The 24,496-nt window shown below is 51.1% G+C and overlaps 1 protein-coding gene across 1 annotated transcript; it reads left to right on the top strand.

Moving 5' to 3' along the window:
• The first annotated feature begins 1,466 nt into the window (after positions 1–1,466).
• Positions 1,467–10,061, top strand: UBE2Q1 (ubiquitin conjugating enzyme E2 Q1). Its single transcript, XM_077156305.1, has 13 exons — positions 1,467–1,884; positions 4,118–4,222; positions 4,562–4,666; positions 5,297–5,347; positions 6,870–7,010; positions 7,242–7,326; positions 7,610–7,670; positions 7,889–7,979; positions 8,096–8,154; positions 8,254–8,302; positions 8,572–8,667; positions 9,023–9,089; positions 9,569–10,061. The coding sequence occupies exons 1-13, from the start codon at positions 1,558–1,560 to the stop codon at positions 9,598–9,600; spliced, it is 1,269 nt and encodes a 422-aa protein (XP_077012420.1). The 5' UTR covers positions 1,467–1,557; the 3' UTR covers positions 9,601–10,061.
• The last annotated feature ends 14,435 nt before the right edge of the window (positions 10,062–24,496 follow it).

Raw genomic sequence — 24,496 nt, 5'->3', positions numbered from 1 at the left:
AATAAGTGGGAAATTTTACCACAGCCTTTTAAACAGTTACCAGCATGGACAAGCAGACACACAGATGACATGAAGCTAACTGTTCAGGCTCCTCAAATGATCAACGGCCGCAGGAGGACTTGGCCACCTATCAACGGTCTTTAAATACCCAACGCCCACCTGCCTAGAAAAGGCCTCTAAGAACGCCATTGAATAAATGAACACCCAGCACCGAAAACCCACCGTGCAGTCAGCTTGCCATAAAGACCGACTCGTGGCAGTACGTGGAGAGAGGAAGGTGGCGACGTGGCCGCTGGCTCAAGCGCTTGAGTTGGCCCTGCAGAATTCACCAAGCCCTACCACAAGTAACACCTGTCCTTGGAGAGGGAAGCCAGCCCCGGTTTTTTGAGGCACATCACCTTTTCCTTTGTGCTACCGCCATCTAGCGAGGGCTCCGCGGCAATGCCGCCTACCCCGGCACCTGCCTGGCCCACCGCGACAAGGTACTCGCCGTTTAGGCAAGGGAAGGGGAACGAGCTCCCCTCCTCCTGTCTTACTGCCGAGCTTGTGGTTTCGACTTGGGTGACACCCCTATAACTCCGTAGAAGCAGCCCATGCCGTCCCTCCACCAATCCCGTGGGGTCTGAAAAACGCGAAGGGTCGGCTATCGACTAGTCCTCCTTATATAATTGACCAGTGAGCTACTGCGGCGCCTCACGGTCTCCCTGCACCGAATCCTTACGAGTAGACAAAGCAGGCTTTATCCTCATCGGAGCCACTGCACCGAAGAGGAAACGGAGGTTCAGAGGGAAAGCGGCTAGCCCAAGGTCGCACGGCGAACTAGCAGCAGGGCCGGAGGAGAACCCCTCGTTCCTTCCCCGACCACAGGCCCCTCAAGCAGTGTGGAGACGCAGCAGGCCCACCCCCCTCGGGGTGCGTGCGGAGGCTCGGGTCCCTCCGGGCCTTCCACCCAGAACTAGGGTGGGCGACGCAGGACAAAGGTGGTGCAGCGACGACTGCAGTTCTCCTTTCTTCTCAGCCGACCGAGTGCCCCGCACGCTCGCGGAAAGGAGGGAGGGGGAAGAGGGGCCCAGAGCAGGAAACAGGATCCCGCGCGGGTAGCCCTTGGGAACACGCGGGGTCGGGTCACGTGACAGGGGAGCGCCGGCGAAGGGCCGTGGCGCGCATGCCCGCACGACGTACGTAAACACGCACGGAAGCACGGAAAAGAGGCGAGCCTGAAGCCCCGGGTCACATGTAGAGGGTTACAGGCGAGAACAAGGGGGCGGGAAAGACTGAGAGATCACGTGAAAGAGGCCTTAGTAGCGCCGTCACGTGACAGGGGTCGGAGGCGGGGCGCCGAGGGGGGAGGAGGAGGAGGAGGGGCGCGCGGCTTCCGGCGGCTGGAGGGGGGGCCGGCGAGCGGAGGGGGGCGGGCGGCCCTGTCCCGGAGGTGGCGGCGGCGCCATCTTGGCGAAGGGGGGATCAGGAAGTGCGGACCGCGGCGGCGGCGGCGGATCCCGGAGCGGAGGCCGGAGGCGCCCGGCCCGCCGGCCCCGGAGCGGAGCGGAGCGGAGGATGCAGCAGCCGCAGCCGCAGGGGCAGCAGCAGCCGGGGCCGGGGCAGCAGCTGGGGGGCCAGGGGGCGGCACCGGGGTCCGGGGGCGGCCCAGGTGGGGGCCCGGGGCCGGGGCCCTGCCTGAGACGGGAGCTGAAGCTGCTGGAGTCCATCTTCCACCGTGGCCACGAGCGCTTCCGCATTGCCAGCGCCTGCCTGGACGAGCTGAGCTGCGAGTTCCTGCTGGCTGGGGCCGGAGGGGCCGGGGCGGGAGCCGCGCCCGGACCGCATCTACCCCCGCGAGGGTCGGTGCCTGGTGATCCCGTCCGCATCCACTGCAACATCACGGTGAGGACCCCCCCTCTCATTTGCTCCTCTGGGGCCCCTTGTCAGGGACTTAGGATCACCCCATACAGTTTTTAATGTTTAAGGACCTGTGAGGCCGAAGCCCCTCTCAGGGCTCCCTTCCTTCTGTCTAGGTCACACTTGTTTCTGCCGCTTGGGGTTCTACGGTGCACCCAGAATCTCTCCGTTGACCCATGGTAGCGAGAGACACTCCGACATATGGCTACTTGATCACCCCTTTCCACGAATCCACCCACTTCCCAGGGTTCATGATTTTGGCTCCTTTTGGCTACTTCTCCACTACTTTGCTTAGCCACCAAGGAATGCCCTTTCTCCCCACTCTCATCTCAGGGATCCAGGTTTCTGCACTGACCCAGCTGGAAGGACCTGGCCTGGAACTCTACGTTTCAGTGATGCCCTCCTCCCCCTTTCAATAGTTCCTTTGACTTAGTATGTTGCCACCTGTGGGATCCCTGCCCAGGCATCCCTCATACAGCCCTTTGGTCTCTGAATCTTACCAAGTGATAGTTTGTAGTTTGAGTTTGCTCCCCTTATTTCCCTCCTCTAGATTCCTTTTTTTCTGGTGTAACCTCTATCTCTCCGCCTCCTGTCCCTGCTGGTATTGGATCTGCCACTCCCCTCCCTGTTCCCTGTGGACATCTTCAATTGCCCTGGGTTGTTGCTTTTCCTGATAAATAATGGTGATGTGCCAGGGTTACTCCATTTCCTTTGAGCATTAACAGTTCCATTTCTCCCCAGCGAGCATTATTCATCCAGAGTATGTTAGACTAGACACCTTACATTTTTCTAGCCTAATCTATCCCCAAACACTGTATGAGAGGGTTGCGTCTCATAATCTGAGAATATTTGGTACTGCACGTTGTAGCTTTTACATTGGTGGTGTTACCTGCTGGGGGGGTGGTCTCCCTGCTGGAAGCTGTAGCTGGGGAGCCAGGGGACAGTACTTTATCCAAGCAGGCAAACTGCTAATGGAAATAGTCTGGGGAAAGACAGACTTGTGAATTCTGTGGTACTTGTGGGTTCGAATTCAAGTTACATGGTTGTTTTCTTTCCTTTTCCTCAGTCAAATCTGGACATGCCAGGTCAAGGTTTGGTGAGGCAAGCCTCAGCTTGGGTTGGATGATGCCCCACCAAAATTCCTGTGTCCCATTTCTTCTCTCCTAGTTCCCCTTCTCTCCCCACCCCCCAGTAAAAAATTAGATTGAGGGAAGAGGAGCGACTTAGGCAAAGACTTGAGCATCTCTGATAATTTTTTCCTCCAGCACTGAGGATTAGAGCCATGGCAGGGCTAAGATTCCCCAATATAAGTAAGTGGTTTCCTTGGCATGTGTGGAAACTCCCAGAATTAAAGGCTTCCAATTCCTTAAGGCAGTAGGGTTGTCCCCGTCTAACTGCCCTTCCAGTTGCCAGAGGCCATCCTCTCTTTGTCCCTGGCAGGCAGTTACTTAAGGGATCCTTAGTTGGACTCCTGTGACCCCTACAGAGGAGACTTTGGCTTGAACCAGCCCTCTTGGTTTGGACGGTGAGGGGAGTCTGGTCGGGCTGCATTTGGCACTGTGGCTCAGGAATTCTGGGAATGCCAGCAGCGTAGGCTCCTTTCTCCCCGTCTACCATGTGGAGCCCTCCAGCCCACGCTTGGACTGAGAGGGTGGCAGGTTCCCAAGGGAGAGGTGGGGGGAATTGGTGGAGGGGGGTGGTGGTGGTGAGAGTCCTCCTTGCACCTTCTCACTCTTAGAGTATCCTTACAATCCAGTTCTCATCCATCCCCAGCTGGAATTAAGTGAGCTGTAGTCTTTGTGCTTTTATTACATCAGTCTGATTGTGATGTGCGATACCTTTCTCAGCTTGTGGAGTTTGTAGAGCAGAAGGGAAGGAGGATTCTATCCTTAAGTTTGGAGCTTGTGTGGGCAATACAGTGGACCAGGAGTCCTGTCTCACTGTTAAAGTGTTGGCTGTGCTGCCTTCCCTGGTTTTTACTCACGGAGAGAAAGAAGAGGTTCTAGATTTCTTGGAAAGGGTTCTCGTGGGGACTGTTGTTGGGAAGCCACTTGTTAGATATTGACCTGCTGAACTGGATTTTTATGTGTGTGGTGGGAGGGGGGGTAGGGATGCAAAGGCACTAGAAGTCTAGGGAGGGAGGGAGGGAGGCCAGGCAAAATCTGGCTTTTCCCAGAGTCTCCCATTTTGACTGCTCTTCCTGCTCCTCTCCCCTCAGGAGTCATACCCTGCTGTGCCCCCCATCTGGTCGGTGGAATCTGATGACCCTAACTTGGCTGCTGTCTTGGAGAGGCTGGTGGACATAAAGAAAGGGAATACTCTGGTGAGGGGACCAGGGTATTGGGTGGGTGGGCATTTATTCCTATGAGGCCCATGGCATGAAGACATCCTGCGAAACGGAGATATATCTGGGAAGTGGATAGTGCAATTGGCTGGTCCTTTGGGGGCGGACTCCTTGGAGAAGTTGCTTACGGAAGCCAGAAGGCGATCCCTGCACCAGCCCCAGGATTAGTCCTCCAGTAGACTCATTCCCACAGCCACATGGTCTATAGGTTTGGAGAACTAGGACTAGGTTGGCATCTGAGCTCATAGCTAAGTCATGCACCTGTCCAGACTGGGGTGGGGAAGGAGTATTTGATATCATTGCGGCCCCTACCCCCAGCTATTGCAGCATCTGAAGAGGATCATCTCCGACCTGTGTAAACTCTATAACCTCCCTCAGCATCCAGATGTGGAGATGCTGGATCAGCCCTTGCCAGCAGAGCAGGTGAGCAGCTGAGTCTTGGAGTTTTGTTATACAGAGTTGCCACATAGATGGCAGTCAGTAAATTCCTGTTAATTGAGATGACTCTGTAGTGGTTCCTCCCCACCCCCACCCATTCCGAGCACATACACAAATACTTATTCTCATCACCTTTCTTCTCTAGGTAGCAGTCTAGCTCAATGGGGCACAAGTAGTTTCATCTCTCTGGCTAAAACTCAACCTCTTGGGCAGAATGCCTCTTTTCAAGAATGGGGAGAGTGTCTTAGCAGTAGCAGTTGGTGGCCAACGGGAGGGGGGGAACCCAAGCCCCTTCTTTAGAACAGAGGGTGCAATATAGGTCTGGAGAAGACTGAATAAAGGAGAGGTTCTTGGGAAAATTAAACTGGGATTTGTGAGGTGGTTGATAGAAACGGTCATTTCCCTTTTTTATTCCTTGGCATGTGGTTGGAGGGCAGTGATGGGCTGGAGTGAGGTCCTTCCCTGGCCTGGGGCTTCCACTCTGACCTGACTGCTAGGGAAGCCGGCAGCATTGTGGGCAGGCACACAGCTTCTAGACCTGGGGCCTGGGGGGCAGGCCAGAAGCTGCTTCGAGTCTCTGGAGCACTGATCTCCATCTCTCCCCTCCCCCCACAGTGCACGCAGGAAGATGTGTCTTCAGAAGATGAAGATGAGGAGATGCCAGAGGTAGGCCTGCCACCTGAGGCGGCAGTAACGTTGGCATTGGCCGGGAGCTCTCCCAGTCAGCAGCACTGATCACCCAGTATACACAGAGCTCTAGACTAGAACTGGGGAGAGAAAAATACCAAAGGTATAAAGACAAATTTACCGATCTGAAAGAACAGTCATGGTGGTAGAGGGGAGAGGGTATCCATATCCCACCTCTAAGGACGGTTAAATACAAAGTATCAGCAAATGCAAATCTGTTCAAACCAAATTATTAATTTCAGGCAGCTTTGGAGTCAGGCACACCTGAGTTTGCATCCTAGATCTCCTAGATAGGTTAATGGGGGAATTGTAGCTAAGCTCACTAAGCTGTGGTTTATCTATAAAATGGAATTATAGTATCTATGCATGTGGTTGTCTTGAAGATGAAATGGGGCATGACATATAAAATGCTTTATCTGGTACATAAGTGCTAATTAATTTACCTGATACATTTTCTAAAAACATAAATGTTTTTGCTGAATTTAACATAATGCTAAAGAATCTGAGCATCAGAGCCAGGCAGAACTTGATTCAAGTCTCAACTCTGCTAAGAGCTGTGTGGATCTCTGCTTCCATGTCTATAAAATGGGGATGGTGATAATGGAGTTTGTAAGAACTTAATGATCTAGTCTGGGTAGCACCTAGTACAGTACCTGACACATGCTAAACATTCAGTAGACGTCGCTGCTAACATAATACGTGGGAGATTGTATTGTCACATCCTGCCAGAGTGAGATTACATTGGGTTAATGTCCCAGGTTCTGCAACTTTGTTGGGGTCTTAAGTCCGACCCAAAAGTGGGTGATACATGAAACTCCCTCCTCTTAGGGCAGTGGACAACTCCTTTCCTCCAGCATCTAACTGTGAGGGGCTGAACCCTAGACATGGGCTTTTCCTCTCCTGTTCCCACCCCCACGGGTACAGTGAGCTGCGGACTCGTGTCAGAGCAGGGTGCTAGAGGACCATCCCTCAGTGCTTGGCCTCTACCATTTCCCTTTCCAACCTCCTTTCTAATAACCATCTTGGCAGTGCATGTCCCTACAAACCTGACTCAGACTCTGTACTTACAAGGAGGGGGAAAGGTGTATGAGCCTGTTTTCTCTTTGACCTGGACCCTGAACACCTCTGGGTACAACAGTTAGCTGGTGAAACATGAGTTTCAAGTTACAGTGTCAAACCAGAGTTACTCTGCCAGGAATTGGAGAAGGGTTTCTGCTGCCAGTGAAGAGTTTTAGGGACACTTGGCGCAGGGTCAGTCTAAGGAACAAGAGGACTAATCCTTGCCTACTTGCTTGGGGTTCTTTTTACTGTAGCTCTTCTGCTTGAGAACTGCATTAAGAAAAGAAATTTGCCTATCCTTTTAGATTACGGAGGGAGTAGTCCCGGGAATAGTTCCAGAAATGGAAAAGGTGTGCTCATCAGGCTGCCAGATGAGACTAAGGTGATGGCCCCTCTCACAACCTGTGTTTGTTTTCTTTCTTCTGTTCTGTACCTCTCCCAGGACACGGAAGACCTAGATCACTATGAAATGAAAGAAGAAGAACCAGCTGAGGGCAAGAAGTCGGAAGATGATGGCATTGGAAAAGAAAACTTGGCCATACTAGAGAAAATTAAAAAGAACCAGAGGCAAGATTACTTAAATGTACGTGCCTTGCAAGGAGAGGCTGGGTGAAGGGGTTGGTAGATGCTGGGTGGGAGGTAGTAAGCCATTGTCTAAGCAGAATGGAGAGCAGACTCCTTTTTTGGGGTGGGTTGTGGGTGTGCTTAATCCCTCCCTAATGCCTGGGCAAGCTGCCAGGCTGCCCCTCAGGTGTTGTATGTGTGTCCCCAGGCTGCATGACCGTGGCGTGTTTCTGTGGTCCCTTTCTTGTAGGGTGCGGTGTCTGGCTCGGTGCAGGCCACTGACCGGCTGATGAAGGAGCTCAGGGATATATACCGATCACAGAGTTTCAAAGGTGGTGAGTTCACCTTGGAGAGGGACCTGAACAGAATTTTCTCACAAAGAAGGATATAATGGTGACTAGGGGTCCCAGTCCATGCTCTGAGATAAGTGGATGCTTATGAAGATTTCAGGCTAAGAGCAGAACTCCTCAGGCCAGTGGCTTGGATAGGTGGTGTCCCCATCTGGAGTGAACCTGGAGCCTTTGATCTTTCTCTCTCGGCCTGGGAGAGGAATCTGTGTCAGGGACCACTCACCACCGGGACCACTCCAGTAACACTTCTCTCCTTCCCTCCTTCCAGGAAACTATGCAGTCGAACTCGTGAATGACAGTCTGTATGATTGGAATGTCAAACTCCTCAAGTGAGTGGGGTCTCTGGGATTGAAAAGGAAGTTGAGGAGTGGTGTGAGTGGCGCTGCTATGGTGGGAGTCTCCAGGGCGGTCCCTTTCAGCTTGTTGGTTTCAGGGTCTCAGGAGTGGGCGTGGGCAGTTTGTCCATCTGTTACTACCCCGGGGCAGTGGGGGCCACCGTGAGGCTCCCAGGCTGGGACTGGGAATCAGCCCACTCATTGCTCCGTAGAGTTGACCAGGACAGCGCTTTGCACAATGATCTCCAGATCCTCAAAGAGAAAGAAGGAGCTGACTTCATCCTACTTAACTTTTCCTTTAAAGTACGTGTTTCCTTTCCAGTCCCTCCCTCTTCGGCCTAGCCTTACCTCTCTGCCTTCTAGTCCTTGGGAGGACATTGCCCTCCCCTCCCTGACTGTTGTCTCTGTCTCTCTCTCAGGATAACTTTCCCTTTGACCCACCATTTGTCAGGGTTGTGTCTCCAGTCCTCTCCGGAGGGTGAGTGGTTGGGAAAGGGAAAGGGCACCTCCAGTTGCAGAGGGTGAGAAAGGGACTTGGAGCTTTGTCAGGTACAGATGACTAACCCTTCTTCTGCAGGTATGTTCTGGGTGGAGGCGCCATCTGCATGGAACTTCTCACCAAACAGGTGAGCTTGTCTCACTCTGGGCCGGGCTGGCCTGGGTGGAGCTAGGCTGGGCTTTACCACACCCTTTCAGGTGGGGTGGTGGGTATAATGTAGGCTTTTCATTCTCCCAGGCAACACCTGTACCTACTGATCTGGGTGAAAAGGTGATGGCTGAACTGAGAGTCCTGTGCAAGGGTCCTTCTCTAGATGTAGTTGCTTGCTAGGAGAACAAGCTAAAGGTTTCTCTTGAAACTCTCTGACTTGTTTGCCTTGTCCCTCCCTATACCCAGGGCTGGAGCAGTGCCTACTCAATAGAGTCTGTGATCATGCAGATCAGTGCCACACTGGTGAAGGGAAAAGCACGAGTGCAGTTTGGAGCCAACAAAGTGAGGAGCTTGTACCTGGGGCCGGTGGAGCTGCCTGGAGCCACATAGAATCTGGGCTACTAGCAGGCCAAGGCTACCTTCTTTGAGGGCTGTTGAATAAGGCCCTGGGCAGATGGTCAGGGATGCCCACACTGGGGACAGAGGCAGAGCCGTGGCCTGAAGGGCAGCCTAAAATTTGGGAGGGTGCAGATCTGGAAAGGGAAGGCTGTGGGATTGCGCCCCAGAGAGACCTCCCAGGTGGTACGTATTGAGCGTGTCGGAGCACAGTGTTGGGAGCTGGGACTCCTGGGCGGAAGGTGAGGGGCGTGAAGGTCACCGCTGGCCATGGCTTGATTTGGTGGCTTCCTTTCCCCAGTCTCAATACAGTCTGACAAGAGCACAGCAGTCCTACAAGTCCTTGGTGCAGATCCACGAAAAAAACGGTGAGGCTGGAGCCAGGACTCGGGGGATTCGGACACTTGCCAGGCCAGAGTTTTTTTTCACTTAAAGCCATATAGCAAGAACCTCTGTTTTTGGTTTCTGAGCCTTACCACCCATTATCAAATCATACCACTTGCCCCCATTCTCTAAAGAAGGGCTGGGGGTGGCTAACATCTGCAGCCTCTTCCAGAAAAGCACCAGTGACCATATTACATGTGGGCTTGGTGCTGCCTCTACTCCCTGCCACCCTCTGAAAATGCCCGCCTGACTCCTCAGTCACCTCAGGTTGGGCTCCTCATTCTTTCTCCCCTCATGACCGCCAGGTGGGCGTTAGCTTCCCATACAACACACCATCTCTCCTCGCACCGAGCAGCCCTTTAAGCTAGGATCTCTTGCCACAGGAGGCATCTTTGGTGATGTAAGGATCAGGGTGGGCTTCAGCCCCCACCTCACGGACCGTGTTTTGTTCTGTTGTTTGCAGGCTGGTACACACCCCCAAAGGAAGATGGCTAACCCCGGAGTGTCTTCCCGTTCCTCCTTCCCCAGGCACCACTGGACCAATTACCTTTGAATGCTGTATTTGGATCTCACGCTGCCTCTGTGGTTCCCTCCCTCATTTTTCCTGGACGTGATAGCTCTGCCTATTGCAGGACAATGATGGCTATTCTAAACGCTAAGGAAAAAACAAACAAACACAGAACTGTTTCAAGTACTCAAGACTGACTTACAGACCAACCAACCACCTTGCTGGAACCCTTGCTAGCAGGCATTCTTATAAAAGAAACTTTCGAGCCTCCTTATATTGCTGGAAACTCAGCTGTGCTCCAGACTAGAGCCTCCTTACCTATGCTATGGATTTTTAATTTATTTTCTCTTATTTCATGTACACTGCTTTTTTTGGTTACAGTGTATGATGGATGTGTATGGAAAAAAAATGTATCTTTGGGAAAACAATTACAGTTTGTTAATTTGAAGATGTTGGTCTTGACTCATCTTTATTTTTATTCCCACATTCTACCCCACCCCCATTCCCTGAGCTACTTGGGAGGTGGGGGAGGGTTGCCAAGTCCACTGTGGCTTTGGTAGAGATGTCAGAGGCTGCACTTTGCTGCTAAAGCAAGAGAACACGAGCTGAAGCACACGCCTCCTTCACTCCTTGGTTTAGTTTTCTCCTGAAGGCCTCTGGACCAACCAGCACGTGTCCCCCTTGGAACATAGAGCCTGACCTGTTAAAGTACCGTGCAGTAGGCTGAGACACCGAGCTTAATTCTTAGATCTACTTTTCTCTTCTGGCCACTGAGATGTTTTCAAAAATGAGACTTGGAAAGCTATTTCCTAGAATTGCTTTGGAATGAACTGACTGGGACAGGGCACAGTGTCGTACATTGGTTTTACCTGGTTCTCAGCAACGTGCTGTGCAGCTGCAACTCTGATACTTGCTGGTTCCCCTCCCTCCGGAAGCTGGCTTCTAACTAGCCCTGAATGGTGACTGCTGGTAACTCCTTTGCCCGCCTTGCCCCTTCCTGCTTCATTTGCCCTTGTAAAAGAGAATGCAGGCAGAGCTGGCAAGTAAGTTATTTTTGGCTTGGAGAATTGTGGATTCTTTCTAGCGACTCCCATAAGGTGGGTCCTAGTGAGAAGAGCTTACAGGGGAAGTTGTTCTGTACACCTGTGTCTTTACCGCAGACTCTGGGAGCTGCGGGGAGGGGAGAGTGGGGAGTCTGTGTGCTGAGATGGACGAGTTGGTGCTGTGTTGTACGTACCTGCTGTTGTAAAAGAACAGGCATGACTTCTCCATATAGCAGGTGCTGTCTGCTTCTCTGTCCATAAGCTCGTTGGCTGAGGTAGCCTCTCAGGACAGTCCATGTCTAGAGACTGAGTAATGAATGGAAGGACAGAGGCCAAGGATGGTCAAGTGAATGTCCTGGTCTGAAAAAATCAGCACTTGGGACCACTGCCTGGAAGCCAGTAGGATGCAGGAGGAACTCTGTCATGCTTTGCGACAATTGTAACACTGGTCATTTTCCCCCTTTTGAGGGACGGGAGCCTCTTGCTGCCTGAGAGTTGACCAGTCCCACTCAATGCTGCTCTGACCCCACCCATGCCCACTGATTAGGGGTGCTAATAATGCCAAGGCTGGGACAAAGAGGGGACTTGGGGGAGAGGATTCATCCCAGGGAGGTGAGATCTGGTTTTCAAGGCCTCTCTGAACTTATCACCAGCCCTGGCTGGAATGTAGACTGTGTTTTAGTAATGTGTACTGTGAGCCGTCTGCTGTATAATGTATTTTGTAATGTATTTTTCTCATCTACCAAAGGATGAACAAATAAAGTTATTTAAATAGTTTGGCTCTAATAAAATTATTTAAAGAAATCACTGGGTTTATTTCCACTTGACATAAAGGGAAATGCTAGCTCCTTTGAGTTGTCTAACACCAATTCAAGAGAACCCTCTATTTTTCTTATTAAACCTAAGTATTACTCCCTTATATGACCTTACATTTAGGGTTCTAGTAAAGTTGCAAAACAAAAAATGAATCAAGGCCATATTCTGAGCTGATTTTCTTGTCTCCACTAAGAGGGCGAGGAGAAACGGAATAAATTCAGGTGTCAGCCCACACCTCAGGGCTGCATGGCCCAGAGCCCAGCGACAGGAGCAGTGTGAGACCCGAGCCCACAGCAGCTTCTCAACCTCGCTGCAGCAGTTCTTAGAGAGCAGGAGTGCAGGGGGTGTCCAGAAGAAGTACCAATCACCCCAAACTCATGGAACATGACAACATTTACTTGCCAAGGTGATGGCTCCCTGGCTGAACGCTCTCTTCCTGATCCTACATCGAGTGGCCTGAAGACCAGGCAGTGAGCCCCGCCATCAGATCTCAGGGCAGCTCATACCATGCCCGGACTACAAAGGGGACGCGCAGAAAAGAAGGCACAGGCTGCCTCAGGCTTTCAACCTAATGGAAGCTTCCCGTGCTTGGTTCAAACACTGGTGTTGAGCTGGGGATGTGAAGACACATGGCGAACCGAGACCTCACTGTCCTTTCTGAGAGGTGAGCTGGGGACTGAGGCCCAAGGGAATCCCATCAGTCCTGGGCACCAGTCTGGCCGTTTTTATCCCAGAAGTCTCAAGAGCAGAGAGGGTACGAGAGGACACGGTGGGGAGAATTTGGACATTTTGAATTTGTATCAGGTTGTCCATCATATCCTGAGAGGGAAAATATGAACTTGGAGGCAGTGACGCCTGCAGGTCCCTGGGCTCTCCGGGGGGGCGGGTTTCACAGTGGTCACTGCCCAGGCAGGGTGAGCTCGCCTTTTCCTGGCGTGCCCTTAGACAGGGCGGACTAAGGCCGTTGGGGGTTGGGTGGACTAGCTGGGGGCAATCCTTCCCACCAAGACTTTCTCTTCCAGTTGCACATCCTGGAGTTTGAAGAATTTAAATAACAGGGCCGCAATTGGCAGGTTCCCTCTCCTGCCTGCCTCCAAGAGAAAGTCTTGGCGGGAAGGACTGCGCCCGGCCAGTCTACCCAACCCCCAACGGCCTCAGTCCGCCCTGTCTAAGGGCACGCCAGGAAAAGGCGAGCTCACCCCGCCTGGGCAGTAACCACTGCAAGAACCCCCGGAGAGCCCAGGGACCTGCAGGGCCACTGCCTCCAAGTTCACATTTTCCCTCTCAGGATGCAATGGATAACCTGATACAAACTCAAAATGTCTAGAAAACAAAACAACACAACAAGGCCACGGTGGGCCCTGGATGGGCAGGAGGAAGGAGCAAGGGAAGGAAGTGAGAGGCCAGGGCGGCAAGAGGTGCTCTGGCTGCCGGATCAGTGGGTGGGTGCCCGTGACCCCGCACGTGCTGACACCCCGCTGCGGGGCAAAATGAGAGGCAGGTGGTGAGAAGGGGGGGTGGGGGACAAGGTGAGAGCATGAAAAACAAAGTGGCATTGCAACTGTTGTCAAATAATTAAAGAGATCTGGGATCTCCTATTCTCTCATGGGAAATTCTGCTGGGGACAGAAAACCGTGTTCACTCAACTCTGCTCTGCTAGTGCCGGCTGGAGGGATAGCACTGGAGAAGCAGAGAGGTTTTCACCATGGTGAGCAAACATACGGGCTCAAACAAGGGAAGGCAGGGAACTGGTTAAAATGCCGCCTTTTTTCCAGGAAGGGTTCCTTGTTCAGTTTGGACCACCCTGCCGCTGCCCCCAGATGCTCGGACGGTGTGAAACTGGCTCAGATCAAGAGGCAGAGCTGGCTCAGTCAGTAGCTGTGCTGCTACCTTGTGACGAAACCTGAGGACGTCCCCGTCGCCTCTCTGAGCCCTCCTCTCCCTGTCCACAGAGGAGGGAGAGGACGCACCTGCGTGGCTTTCCTCTCGAGCGGTCGCAAGGGCCCGGGAGAGGTGAGCACGCTCCCGATGTGAGCTGAGTGCGGGGTGACACTTCTGCCCCCCTCACAGGCGGGGGCTCCCCTTTTCTGAGCCTGCCCCCAACCCCAGGCCAGGTGGCTCAGCCTGCCCGAGGCACGCAGCCCTTGGCTGGACAGGAGGGCCACCCTTCACTGCGATGGCTGCTGGGGACCTCTGGGTGGCGCTCCCTGACCACTGGGGAAAAAGGGTCCGCTGGTCTCCCGGGAGCCAAGTCCAAGCACTTGCAGGGGGGGCACTTTTCTACTTGACTTCCCATGTGGATGTGCGTGTTTCCGTCTCGTTGGCTTCACTTCCATCTCTCCTCCTGGTGCCCTAGAGCACCCTTTCATCTTTTCACATGTCACCTAGCCCAAGTCTTCCCAGCCGGGGCCACAGGGAGCCTTCCAGGTCACAGCCAAGGGGGCTGAGGCCACATGTAAAGTAGCAGCACATCAGGAGACGCCCTGAGCCCTGGGCGCTAACCTCCATCGCTGTTTTTCAAATTTTTCTTCTCTAGAAAAATCCTTTTCTGATAAAATCTTATACAAAACGCAATGTACACAAAACAGATGGCAGGGGAGCAGGACGGGAGGCCTGCCCCTCCCCACCCCATCCAGATCATTCCACTTTGGAGGGCACCCAAGGTCCTCTCGGGTCCTGGGCTCAGAGAGAGGAAGCTTTGCCAGGGGCAGATGCTGCAAACAGGGGTCAGAGCGAAAGAGGAGAGGCTGAAGGGAACGCCGAGGGCCTTGGCTCCCACCGTGCCATCCCTGCGGAAGTCCCAGAGGCAGGGATTCGCCCGTCTCCCGAATCCAGCAAGGAGGGCACAGGTGCCTCACCTTTCCCCAGCGCGAAGGGCCGAGTCAGGGGTGGGATGGCCCAAAAGGGGCCGTTGCCCAGGCTGCCCAGGGACTGCATGGGGACAGTGGCTGTGCTGGTGTGAAAGGATTATGTGCCCCAGAAAAGCCAGGTTTTAATCCTGATCTACTTGCGGACACGGCCGTTTCTTTTCATCCCCATTTAGGACCACAGTTTGGAAACTTGATTAGATTAGCTTAACCGCCCATTCCAGGTGGTCTTGATTAGTCTACTGGAATTCTTTAAAAGAGGAGGCCATTTGGAGAGAAAGAGAGAGAGCATGTGCCATGAGAACCACGAGAGCCCACACAGCCAGAGACCTTTGGAGATGAAGAAGGAAAACACCCCTGGGGGAGCTTCATGAAACAAGAAGCCTGGAGAGAAAGCCGGCAGATGTCACCATGTTCGCCATGTGCCTTTCCAGCTGAAAGAGAAACCCTGACCTTCATCGGCCTCTCTTGAGTGAAGGTAACCTCTTGCTGGTGCCTTAATTTGGACATTTTAATAGATTGCCTTAATTGGGATATTTTCATGGCCTTAGAACTATAAACTTGCAACCTAATAAATCCCCCTTTTTAAAAGCCATCTGTCTCTGGTATATCGCATTCTGGCAGCTAGCCAACTAGAACAGTGGCCACCAGCCAAAATTGATGAACCTTTCCACAGCTCAGCTGCCCATGTGGTTGGGCACCCAGCACCTGGCCGCAGTAGGGAGAAGGGAGGAAGAGGAGGTGTCTGCCCACCACCTCTCCATCCAGGAGGGCTGGAAGGCTGAAGCTCAGGAAGAAGCAGGAGTTCCTCTGCTTTCCCCCTTCCTTGGCCGGGAGACGAGTGGCAGAGGTGATCTTGAGACAGGAAGCGGCAGGAAAGAAACCAGGCGGCCAGTGGGAAAGGTGAGGAAAGGCAGGGGCGGCTCTGCTCGCGGGTCTCCCCCGTGCCGCCCCCGCCCGGCTCACACCTTCCCAGGCCCTCCGCGGTCGCCCAAGTGGCTCCGGACAGGGGCTGGTCTCCTGGACCCTGGCTAGGGTGCGCCCAGCAGCTGCGCGTGCGGGGGCAGGTCCTGCAGATGTGCCGGGAGCCCCACTGCATGTGCCGCCTGTCTGCCCCCCTGGGAACCAAAGCTGCAAAAGGCGGCTGAGGCCACGGCCGTCCTGGAGCGCCACCCTGACGGGCTGCCATCTCAGGGAAGGCTCCTGGCGAGGGCCAGGGGGGCGCCAGCGCATCCTCGCGGGGTGCACGGGGTCGAAGAACAGGGTCTGCGGGACCTCCCGCCCTCAGCAGCCCCACTCCCCGCGGCCGCGGGGGACACTGGGCAGCCAGCTCAGGGCCTGGAAGCACCGTCTCAGCAGCAGCTCAGAAAGGAGCCTCTGGGAACAGCAGGGAGACGAGCAGGGGCCCTGCGAGCACACCCAGCCCCGCCCTGCCCCGCCGGAGGCTCATGCCCACCCCCTCGAGGAGGGGGGACAAGACACGCAACCGAGGACCTTAAGGGAGCATGAGGAGGGGAGGAGGGGGCGCGGGGGTTGGAGCAACAGAGGGAAACCAAGGTCCACCAGGAAACTCGGAGAGGCCTGGGCAAAAAGCCCTCCCTGGGTTGCCTGTGAGCAGCTAAACTGATGGGTGAGCCACTAAATGGTACAAATGTGGACAGTCTAAACCCACAGTAAGTTTCTAATTTCAAAGTAACTCCCCCCCTGTATTAAGCACGTTGGGAATTTCGTTCCTGCCACTCTCCGCTGACTTGATTACCTGCCTAAGGAACACGTGGTTACTAGGCAAACCTGCTGCCTTAAAAGCAAAGCAAAAACCACTTGTCCTACAACAGTTCAAGGCAGGCAGACTGTTCGGGCACCCCTGGCAGTAAGAAAGATGTCCACTGTTCAAACGAAGTGGATGGCGCGGTGAGCACGATACGTCACAGCCCCCAGGCTCGGGAAGAGTCAGGCGCCACTGGACATAGGTAGAAACAGATTTCGTAAGTCATAGCCAGGTCACTGAGCGGGGTCTGATGCAAGAGTTTCTGAAACTTGCACAGGCGCTCCCCCCACCCCCACCCCAATCCCACCCCTGCCCCATCCCCTGGGGGCCTGAGCCATGTTTGTGCACAATTTGCCCCGGCGATCTTTCTGTACTTTGCTGAGCTCATTTCCACGGGCACCGCGGAGAAGGCTGGCGTCCACCTCTCCGTCCGACAGGAATCAACAGAAGCCGCAAGAATGAGCTGTGTCTAAGCTAAAAAGCAGAAAATTAAGTCCGAGAGGCACCAGAGCTACCCCTCGAGGGTCCGCTCTCCTCTCCCTGAAACCCTGGCCCTGTCTTTAGCGGTAGGGAGAAATGGGCCAAGAGGTTACATCCTTCCAGGGCCAACCTCGGTGTGTGTGTGTGTGTGGGGGCGCTGCAGGATCATATTCTCTAGTCAAGAAACCATGGTAGAGGAATAACAAGAAATGCCTTCTACCGTAAGTGGTCCACGCGGGAGAAAGTGAGAAGGGCGGCTGGGGGGAGTGGTAAACCTGAGTGGGGCTGGGAGAAGCAGATTAGGAGCTGCGAAGATGTGCTTGGCAGCACGTGGCAGCTCAAGATCTCACCGGGGTTTTGGCAAATCCTTCACCAGAAACCTTTTCCAAAGCCTAGGGAGAAGGAAAGAAGGTATCGCTCAGGCAGGGCAGTAATTTTTTTTATAGATTTGTATGTTGAGTCATTCTAAGTAGATTTTGAGGCAGGCCACAGAGCATCAGCAGCCCTGCTCGGACACAGACTCTAGCTAACGTCTGAGACACCCACCCTGGGAGCCTGAGCCAACCCACAGAAAAGGGGTTCCGGGACAGGGAGGGCAGGAACAGGTGCCCAGGGTGGGCTGCCACAGCACAGGCAGAGGGCGGTCAGAGCCTGGCACTTCTCTGCTGGCACTTCTTGGAGGGAGGAAGAGGAGAAGGGGTAGAGATGGTTACACAAGAGGCAGGACTGGGTAGAAAGAACACATGGGCTTTGGAGACAAAGGTTTGGGTTCCTCACCCTTCACCATAACCTCTTGGCCCCCTCCACCCACACTGGTTTCCTTCTCCCCCTCCACTGCTTTCACCTGGGAAATCCCCAGCCCTCATTAAACCCATGTACTTGCCCAGCCCGCCTGCCTCTCTGCATCCCAGCCCCTGATGCTGCAGGAGAACACATGCAAGGCCACTGCTCAAACGGTCACGCAGCACTGTGATCACACCGCATTCCCCTTGTCTTTCCTACTTGCCAAACCAACTGTGCCCCACCGTTTCCTCCCCCCAGGCCAACTGCACCCCCAACCCAACCCCACTGGGGAACCTGCCTCCTCCTCCTCCTCCTGGGGAACTGGGAGCCAGCAGACGCAACACCCCTCATCTTCTTACCACCCCAAGTACCAAAGCACCCCTCCCCAGCCCTCTCTGCCATGCCTGGCTACTACGGCTGAAGCCCCGGTCCCAGCCCATCCGGCCCTCTCACAGGCACCTCTCCTGCAGCCCTGCCCCCTCCCCTCCACCGCTATCTCCCTCCAGGGTGGACCTTTCCCAACAGCAAACAACCATGTTGGTTCTGCATGTTTGAAGAAGCCCTGACCTGACCCCACATCCCCCGCGGGCTACGACCCCTTCTCTGCTCCCTGCGTTCACCTGATGTCCAGAGTCCCCTTTCCATCCGACCTTCCTCCAATCAGCCCCTCGCAGGGTCAGCACTGACCTTCACACTGCCAAGTCCAAGCGCCACGTTTCTGTTCTGATTTTCCACCCAGGTGACCCATTCCCTCCTTCCAGAAACACTTCTTCTCTCGGCCCCCGACATCCCAGCCTTTGGGTTTTCCCTCTCCTTCACTGGCTGGTTCTTCTCAGCTCAACCACTAAGTACTGGCACACCGCAGGGAAGGGAAGAGGCCCTCAAACTCAGCCTGTCCACCACAGGCCCTCCCTGTCCAGGACACACTCTGAGACCTGTCCTGCAGCTGCCTGCTGAAGTGTGCTTTGAGAATTATTGCTTTTCTTCTTTCTTTCCTTTGTGCATGTGTGTGTGTGTATATGTTGTATTTTACAACTAAAAAATGGTTAAGAAAAAAACGACATAACTAGTGGTCAATGAGAGGGAGGGGTAAGGGGTATGGCATGTATGAGTTTTTTCTTTTTCTTTTTTATTTCCTTTTTGAACATTTCATGCAAATGTTCTAAGAAATGATCATGGTGATAAATATACAACTATGGGATGATATTGCGAACCACCAATTGTATACCAAATACGGAATGTTCATAAGTTAAGAATGTGTTTGTAGGTCGTTTTGTCAATAAAAATATTTTAAAAAACTATAGGCAGTTATAGTAACATTAGATAAAACAAATTTCAGAAATCAAAAAATTGAAAATATTTAGTAACATAGTCCACTACTATAGCAAAGTTGATATTTGTAGGAACTTTTTATTTGATATTTTGAGAATGCACACAGTTTTAATAATCAAATGGTATTTAAGATACTGTTTAATATTTAGAATTTTAGTAACTCTGATATATGTATTTATAGATTTTTTTCCTTCCTTGCTTTAATTTTTTTTTCTTCTTTTCTTTGCATGGGCAGGTACCAGGAATCTAACCCGGGTCTCCGGCATGGCAGGCAAGAATTCTGCCTGCTGAGCTACCAAGGCCCACCTTTAATTTTAAATTGGTTTATGAAACATATTGTACAAACAGGCTTTACGATGCTTACTTAGATTTTTTTAAATATGCCTATGGATAAGCTAACTGAGATATCCATTTTAGGTGGTTAAGATTTCCATATGTTAATTGTAAAAATATTTGTATCTTCATATTTTCCTGAAATAAGGAAAAGATTTAGTAATATAGCTCATTACTATAGCAATGCAGATATTTGTAAGAACTTTCTACTTGATATTTTGAGAACATTTACAGTTTTGACAGCTGATTAAATGGTATCTAAGTCAGTGTTTAAAACATAGAATTTAAGAACTTTGCTATCTGAATATGTAGATTTTTTCCTTGTTGCCTTAATTTTAAATTGGTTTATGAAACTTGTGCAAACATAGGCTTTATGATGATTATATGGATACTTTATTTAAATATGCCTTTGGTTAAGCTAACTAAGATAGCCATTGTTGGTGGTTCTAAGTGTATTGTTTGTTTTCTTTTTTGTTGTTTTTTTCAATGTTATTTTTTATTGATAAAATCAAAGAACACACAGACATGAACATTCTTAGCATATGAACATTCCATACTTGGTGTGCAATCAGTGGCTCTCAGTATCATCACACAGCTGTATATTTATCATCATAATCATTTCTCAGAACATTTACATCACTCCAAAAAAGAAATAGAAAGATAAAAGAAGAAATACATACCGTACCCCTTACCCCTCCCTCTCATTGACCACTAGTATTTCCCTCTACCCAATTTAACGTATTCCCCTATTATTTATTTTTAATTCATATTTTTTACTCATCTATCCATACTGTAGATAAAAGGAGCATTAGAACAAGGTTTTCATACTTACACATTCACATTGCGAAAGCTCTATCATTATACAGTCATCTTAAAGAAACAAGGCTACTGGAACACAGCTCTACAGTTTCAGGCACTTCCCTCCAGCCTCTCTAATACACCTTAAACTAAAAAGGAGATATCCATATAATGTGTAAGAGTAACCTCCAGGAAAACCTCTCAACTCTATTTGAAATTTCTCAGCCATGGACACTTTGACTCGTTATTTCTTCCCCCTTTCAGTCAAGAAGGTTTTCTCAATCCCTTGATGCTGAGTCCCTGCTCATTCTAGGATTTCTGTCCCATGTAGCCAGGAAGGTTTATACCCCTGGGAGTCATGTCCCACGTAGAGGGGGACCCGGGTGGTGAGTTTGCTTGTTGTGTTGGCTGGAGAGAGAGGCCACATCTGAGAAACAAAAGAGGCTCTCCTGGGGGTGACTCTTAGGCCTACTTTTAAGTAGGCTTAGCCTATCCTTTGTGGGGATAAAAACAAAACAAAACACCAGCCCCTCCCTAAGATGCTCTTCGCCCCAGCTGCTCTTCCCTATCTTAGTAAACCATTTCTTCACGTACCTGGTGGTTCAAGCCAAGCTCACCTCTCTCCCTAACTCCAACTTACCAATAAATCAAAGCATCTCTGCCTTCAAAATACACCCCAACTCAACTACTCTTCTCCATGTCTACCACCCAAACACCAGCCATCGCCTTCTCTTACCAGGAATATACCAACAGCCTCCCTCCCAGCAGGGCTTCCTGCTGCCATGCTTACCCCTACAATCCAACCCCCACCCAGCACACATGATCTTTCATAGACAAAAATCAAATTAGAAGAGGCTCCAATCAAGATGGCGGAGTGACTTCTGTTGCGCAGATGTGGCCTCTCTCTCTCAGCTGACCCGGCAAACTCACCGCCCTCCCCCCTCTATGTGGGACATGACTCCCAGGGGTGTAAACCTTCTTGGCAATGTGGGACAGAAATCCTGGGATGAGCTGGGACTCGACATCAAGGGACTGAGAAAACCTTCTCGACTGAAAGGGGGAAGAAAGAAATGACAAAATAAAATGTCAGTGGCTGAGAGATTTCAGAGTCGAGAGGTTACCCTGGAGGTTATTCTTATGCATTATACAGATATCCCCTTTTTGGTTTATGGTGTGTTGCAGTGGCTGGAGGGAGGTACTTGAGACTGTAGAGCTGTGTTCCAGTAGCCATGTTTCTTGATGATGATTGTATAATGATATAGCTTTCACAATGTGACTGTGTGATTGTGAAAGCCTTGTGTCTGATGCTTCTTTTATCTACAGTATGGAGAGATGAGTAAAAAATATGGATAAGAAATAAACAAATAATAGGGGAAGAAAGGTTAAAATAAATTGAGTAGATTTTAATAACAGGTCAATGAGAGGGAGGAGTAAGGAGTATGGCATGTGTGAGTTTTTTCTTTTTTATTTCTTTTGCTAGAGTGATGCAAAATGTTCAAAAAAAAATGATCATGGTAATGAATACACAACCATGTGATGCTACTGTGAGCCACTGACTGTACACCGTGTATGGAATGTTTGTATGTCAAGAATGTTTGTTTGTATGTTTGTTTGCTGTGTACAATAAAAAAAAATGGTGGAGTGAGGCACTTCAGGGCTCTGTTTCCCCACAGAGGCTTTGAATAACCAGCAAAAAGTGGCAGAAACATCCTTCTCAAAGCCCCAGAAAAGATTCCAAGACTGTAGTAGCAAGGTGAGCACTGAACCAAGAAAAGGCTACTAAAAAGCTCTAGGATCTCAGGTGCCTTGGCTGGCCCCTCCCCTCAAGCCTCCCCAGCTAAGTGCAGAATGTGCCCAGGCTCTCGGGGTGGGTCCCTGGTCCCCATTCCAGACGGAGCCAGCGTAACCCTCGTCACATACTGGGTGCATGTCTGGTTCAGCCTGCCTGGTGGCGGGTGGCCTGAGGACCTGCCTCCGGAACCTGCCCTGCCTGGAAGGCAGCTCCCCAAGCTCTCCTACAGAACACTGTGCGAGGGCAGCCAAGTCATGCTGCCTGCAGCCAGGGACTGCTGGCTGTGGGACACAGAGTGTCATGGCCTGGACTGTGAGGAGACTGCTTCCCAGGGAGGAGGCAACTGTCGTATCTGTGGGTACGCATGCCCAGTAAGGTTCAGGGTAGCCCCTATGCTTTGCCTTTGAGCTATTCTCTAAACTCATCATATGGATAAACACTGAAGAAGAGCACTTCTCCACTCCTCCCCATTTAAAAAAAATTTTTTTAGCTCCTGGCACTCAAGGAAAGCTCTGTTATAACACTGGGTGGATACAAAGTTAAGGAATAAACAATTCAGAGTCTAAATTCCAGCAGTAACACAATAAAATATAAAAATGTCCTGGTTTCAACAAAAGATTATAAAACATACAAAGAAACAGGAAGCTATGATTCAAGCAAAGGAGAAGATTAGCGCATTAAAAACCAGGGACACACCAAAGACTTAAAAGTGCTCCTAAATAGACTTAAACAGCTAAAGGAAAACATGGACAAAGAACTAAAGGAAATAAGGAAAACAACAGATGAACACAAAGAAAATAGCAATGGAAATTATGAAAAAGAACTAAACAGAGCTGAATACCAGAGTAACAGAAATTAAAAATTCCCTAAAAGGCTCAACAGCAGATTGGAGCTGGTGGTGAACTTGAAGACAACTGGAATCATCTGATCTGAGGAACAGAAGGAAGAAAGCATGAAAGAAAGTGAACAGAACCTGTGGTAACTGTGAGACTCCCCACTGAGTGCACCGATATACACATTATGTGGGTCCCAGAAAGAGGAGGAAGAAAGAATGGAGCAGAGAGAATACTCAGAGAAATATTGGCTAGGCTAACAGCTTCCCAAATTCAAAGAAAGACAATAACATACGCATCCAAGATGCTCAACAAACTCCAAATAAAATAAACCCAAATAGATCCACGCTACGGCATATTATAATCAAACTGTAAAAGAGAGAATTCTGAAAGCCACAAGAGAGAAGCACATGTCACATGCAAGCAAGCTTTCTCAATAAGACTAAGTGCCAAGTTTTCATTGGAAAGCATGGAGGCAAGAAGGTAGTGACATATTTAAAGAGCTTAAAGCAAAAAACTGCTAAGCAAGAATTCTATATCTGGCAACATTGCCATTCAAAATTAAGGGAGAAACTCTGCAAGGAAAGTCATTACCCTCCCCCCTATGTGGGACCCGACCTCCAGGGGTGAAAGTCTCTGACAACATGGGGTGTGACCCCAGGATGAGTCTGACCCTGGCACCATGGGGTAGACAAGGCCTTCTTGACCCCAAGTGGGGAGAGCTGTGTAATAAGGCATCAGTGCTGAGAGAGATCAAACAGAGTCGAGAGGCTAGTCTGGAGTCTACTCTTACTCAAGCTTCAGTTAGTACTGATTGCCATGGTTTGCTGAACCCCAATCAACGTCACTCCTGTTGACTCTTAAAAACACTTGGGGCTCTGAGATTCTATAAAAGTTTTATGCACTAGGTCAAAATAAATCCTGAAACTCAGAGGGATGAGCTTCTGCAAGATTATCAGTTAATTTCACCCCCCTATCCTTTAGTGTGGACACCCCTTCTCAACATGAAAAAGTCAGAACGGGCATTGCTCCAAGATCCCTATAGACTGGGAGAAGGATCAAAGAAGGAGGAGGTATAACAGAGAAAATGGGATTTAGCAAACGAGCACAGCTGCTGAATCACTTAACGGGCCTTCTAGCCTCCAGTGTTTGGGAGCAGTTAGAAGGAAAAATCTGACATGACAAACTCTAGGATCTCTTCTGCAACTACTTGTTGAAGAGTGCTTTGAAAATTATTACTGTTTTCTTTCTTTGCTTTGTATATATGTTATATTTTACATTAAAAAAAAGCTTGACAAATAAGGGATGGCTCCTCCGGCCAGACTGGGCATGTCCCCTCCTGCAGGGGCCCCAGGAGGCCCTGCTCCACAGCCCGGCGCCCTGTCGCCTGCATGGACACAGGGCCTTCAGGCAGAAATGCCTCATCCTCCTGACACATGTGGGATGTTTCAGGAGTCAGTGACCTTCGCCCTGGAGGAATGGGTCCTGTGGAATTCTTCCCACACGAATCTCTACAGAGATGTGATGCTGTAATCTTCAGGAATTTCCTCAGTAGAGGATGGGACTCAACTTAAAGCCAATGGATCAGTTGCTCAAGGGAATATTATTGGGAAAAACATGTCCAAGGAACAGATAATAGCAAAGTTCACAAGAAAAGATTCCTAGGTATGCATTTTAGGGAAAAAATGGAAAGATCATAACTATAAAAATCAGCACAAAGGAAGGGGGAAAGGCACGGCGGGGCTGCGGGGGAGGGATCACCTGGCCAGGTGCAGGAATAGCTGGCCATGGGGCAACATGTTGTGGTCTAGACTGGCCGGCGCTGGGAGTCAGCTGATCCCCCAGGCGCTGGGGCGGCTTCCCAGGCCAGGAGCAGACCCCCTGTCCAGCACGTCCACCTCAAGTTGCTTCAGCCAGGAGGTGTGGGGCTGAGGGAGGGGGAGCCTGGTGGAGGGGGGAGCCTGAGGAAGGGGGAACTGCACAGTCGCCCCTTGCTGGGGTGAAGGAGTAAGTGCAGACAAACTTAACTCCCTATCTT

This window comes from Tamandua tetradactyla, chromosome 4, assembly GCF_023851605.1.
Source record: "Tamandua tetradactyla isolate mTamTet1 chromosome 4, mTamTet1.pri, whole genome shotgun sequence".
NCBI classification, from domain to species: domain Eukaryota; kingdom Metazoa; phylum Chordata; class Mammalia; order Pilosa; family Myrmecophagidae; genus Tamandua; species Tamandua tetradactyla.
The sequence above is the reverse complement of the archived record's forward strand: the minus strand, read 5'-3'. Positions and strand labels throughout refer to the sequence as shown.

Bases quoted from the DNA above. Each gene is read 5' to 3' on its own strand.
- UBE2Q1 (XM_077156305.1), top strand. From the start codon at position 1,558: ATGCAGCAGCCGCAGCCGCAGGGGCAGCAGCAGCCGGGGCCGGGGCAG. The intron at 7,327-7,609 runs GTGAGTTCACCT...CCCTCCTTCCAG, and splicing joins ATCACAGAGTTTCAAAGGTG to GAAACTATGCAGTCGAACTC. The intron at 7,671-7,888 runs GTGAGTGGGGTC...ATTGCTCCGTAG, and splicing joins TGGAATGTCAAACTCCTCAA to AGTTGACCAGGACAGCGCTT.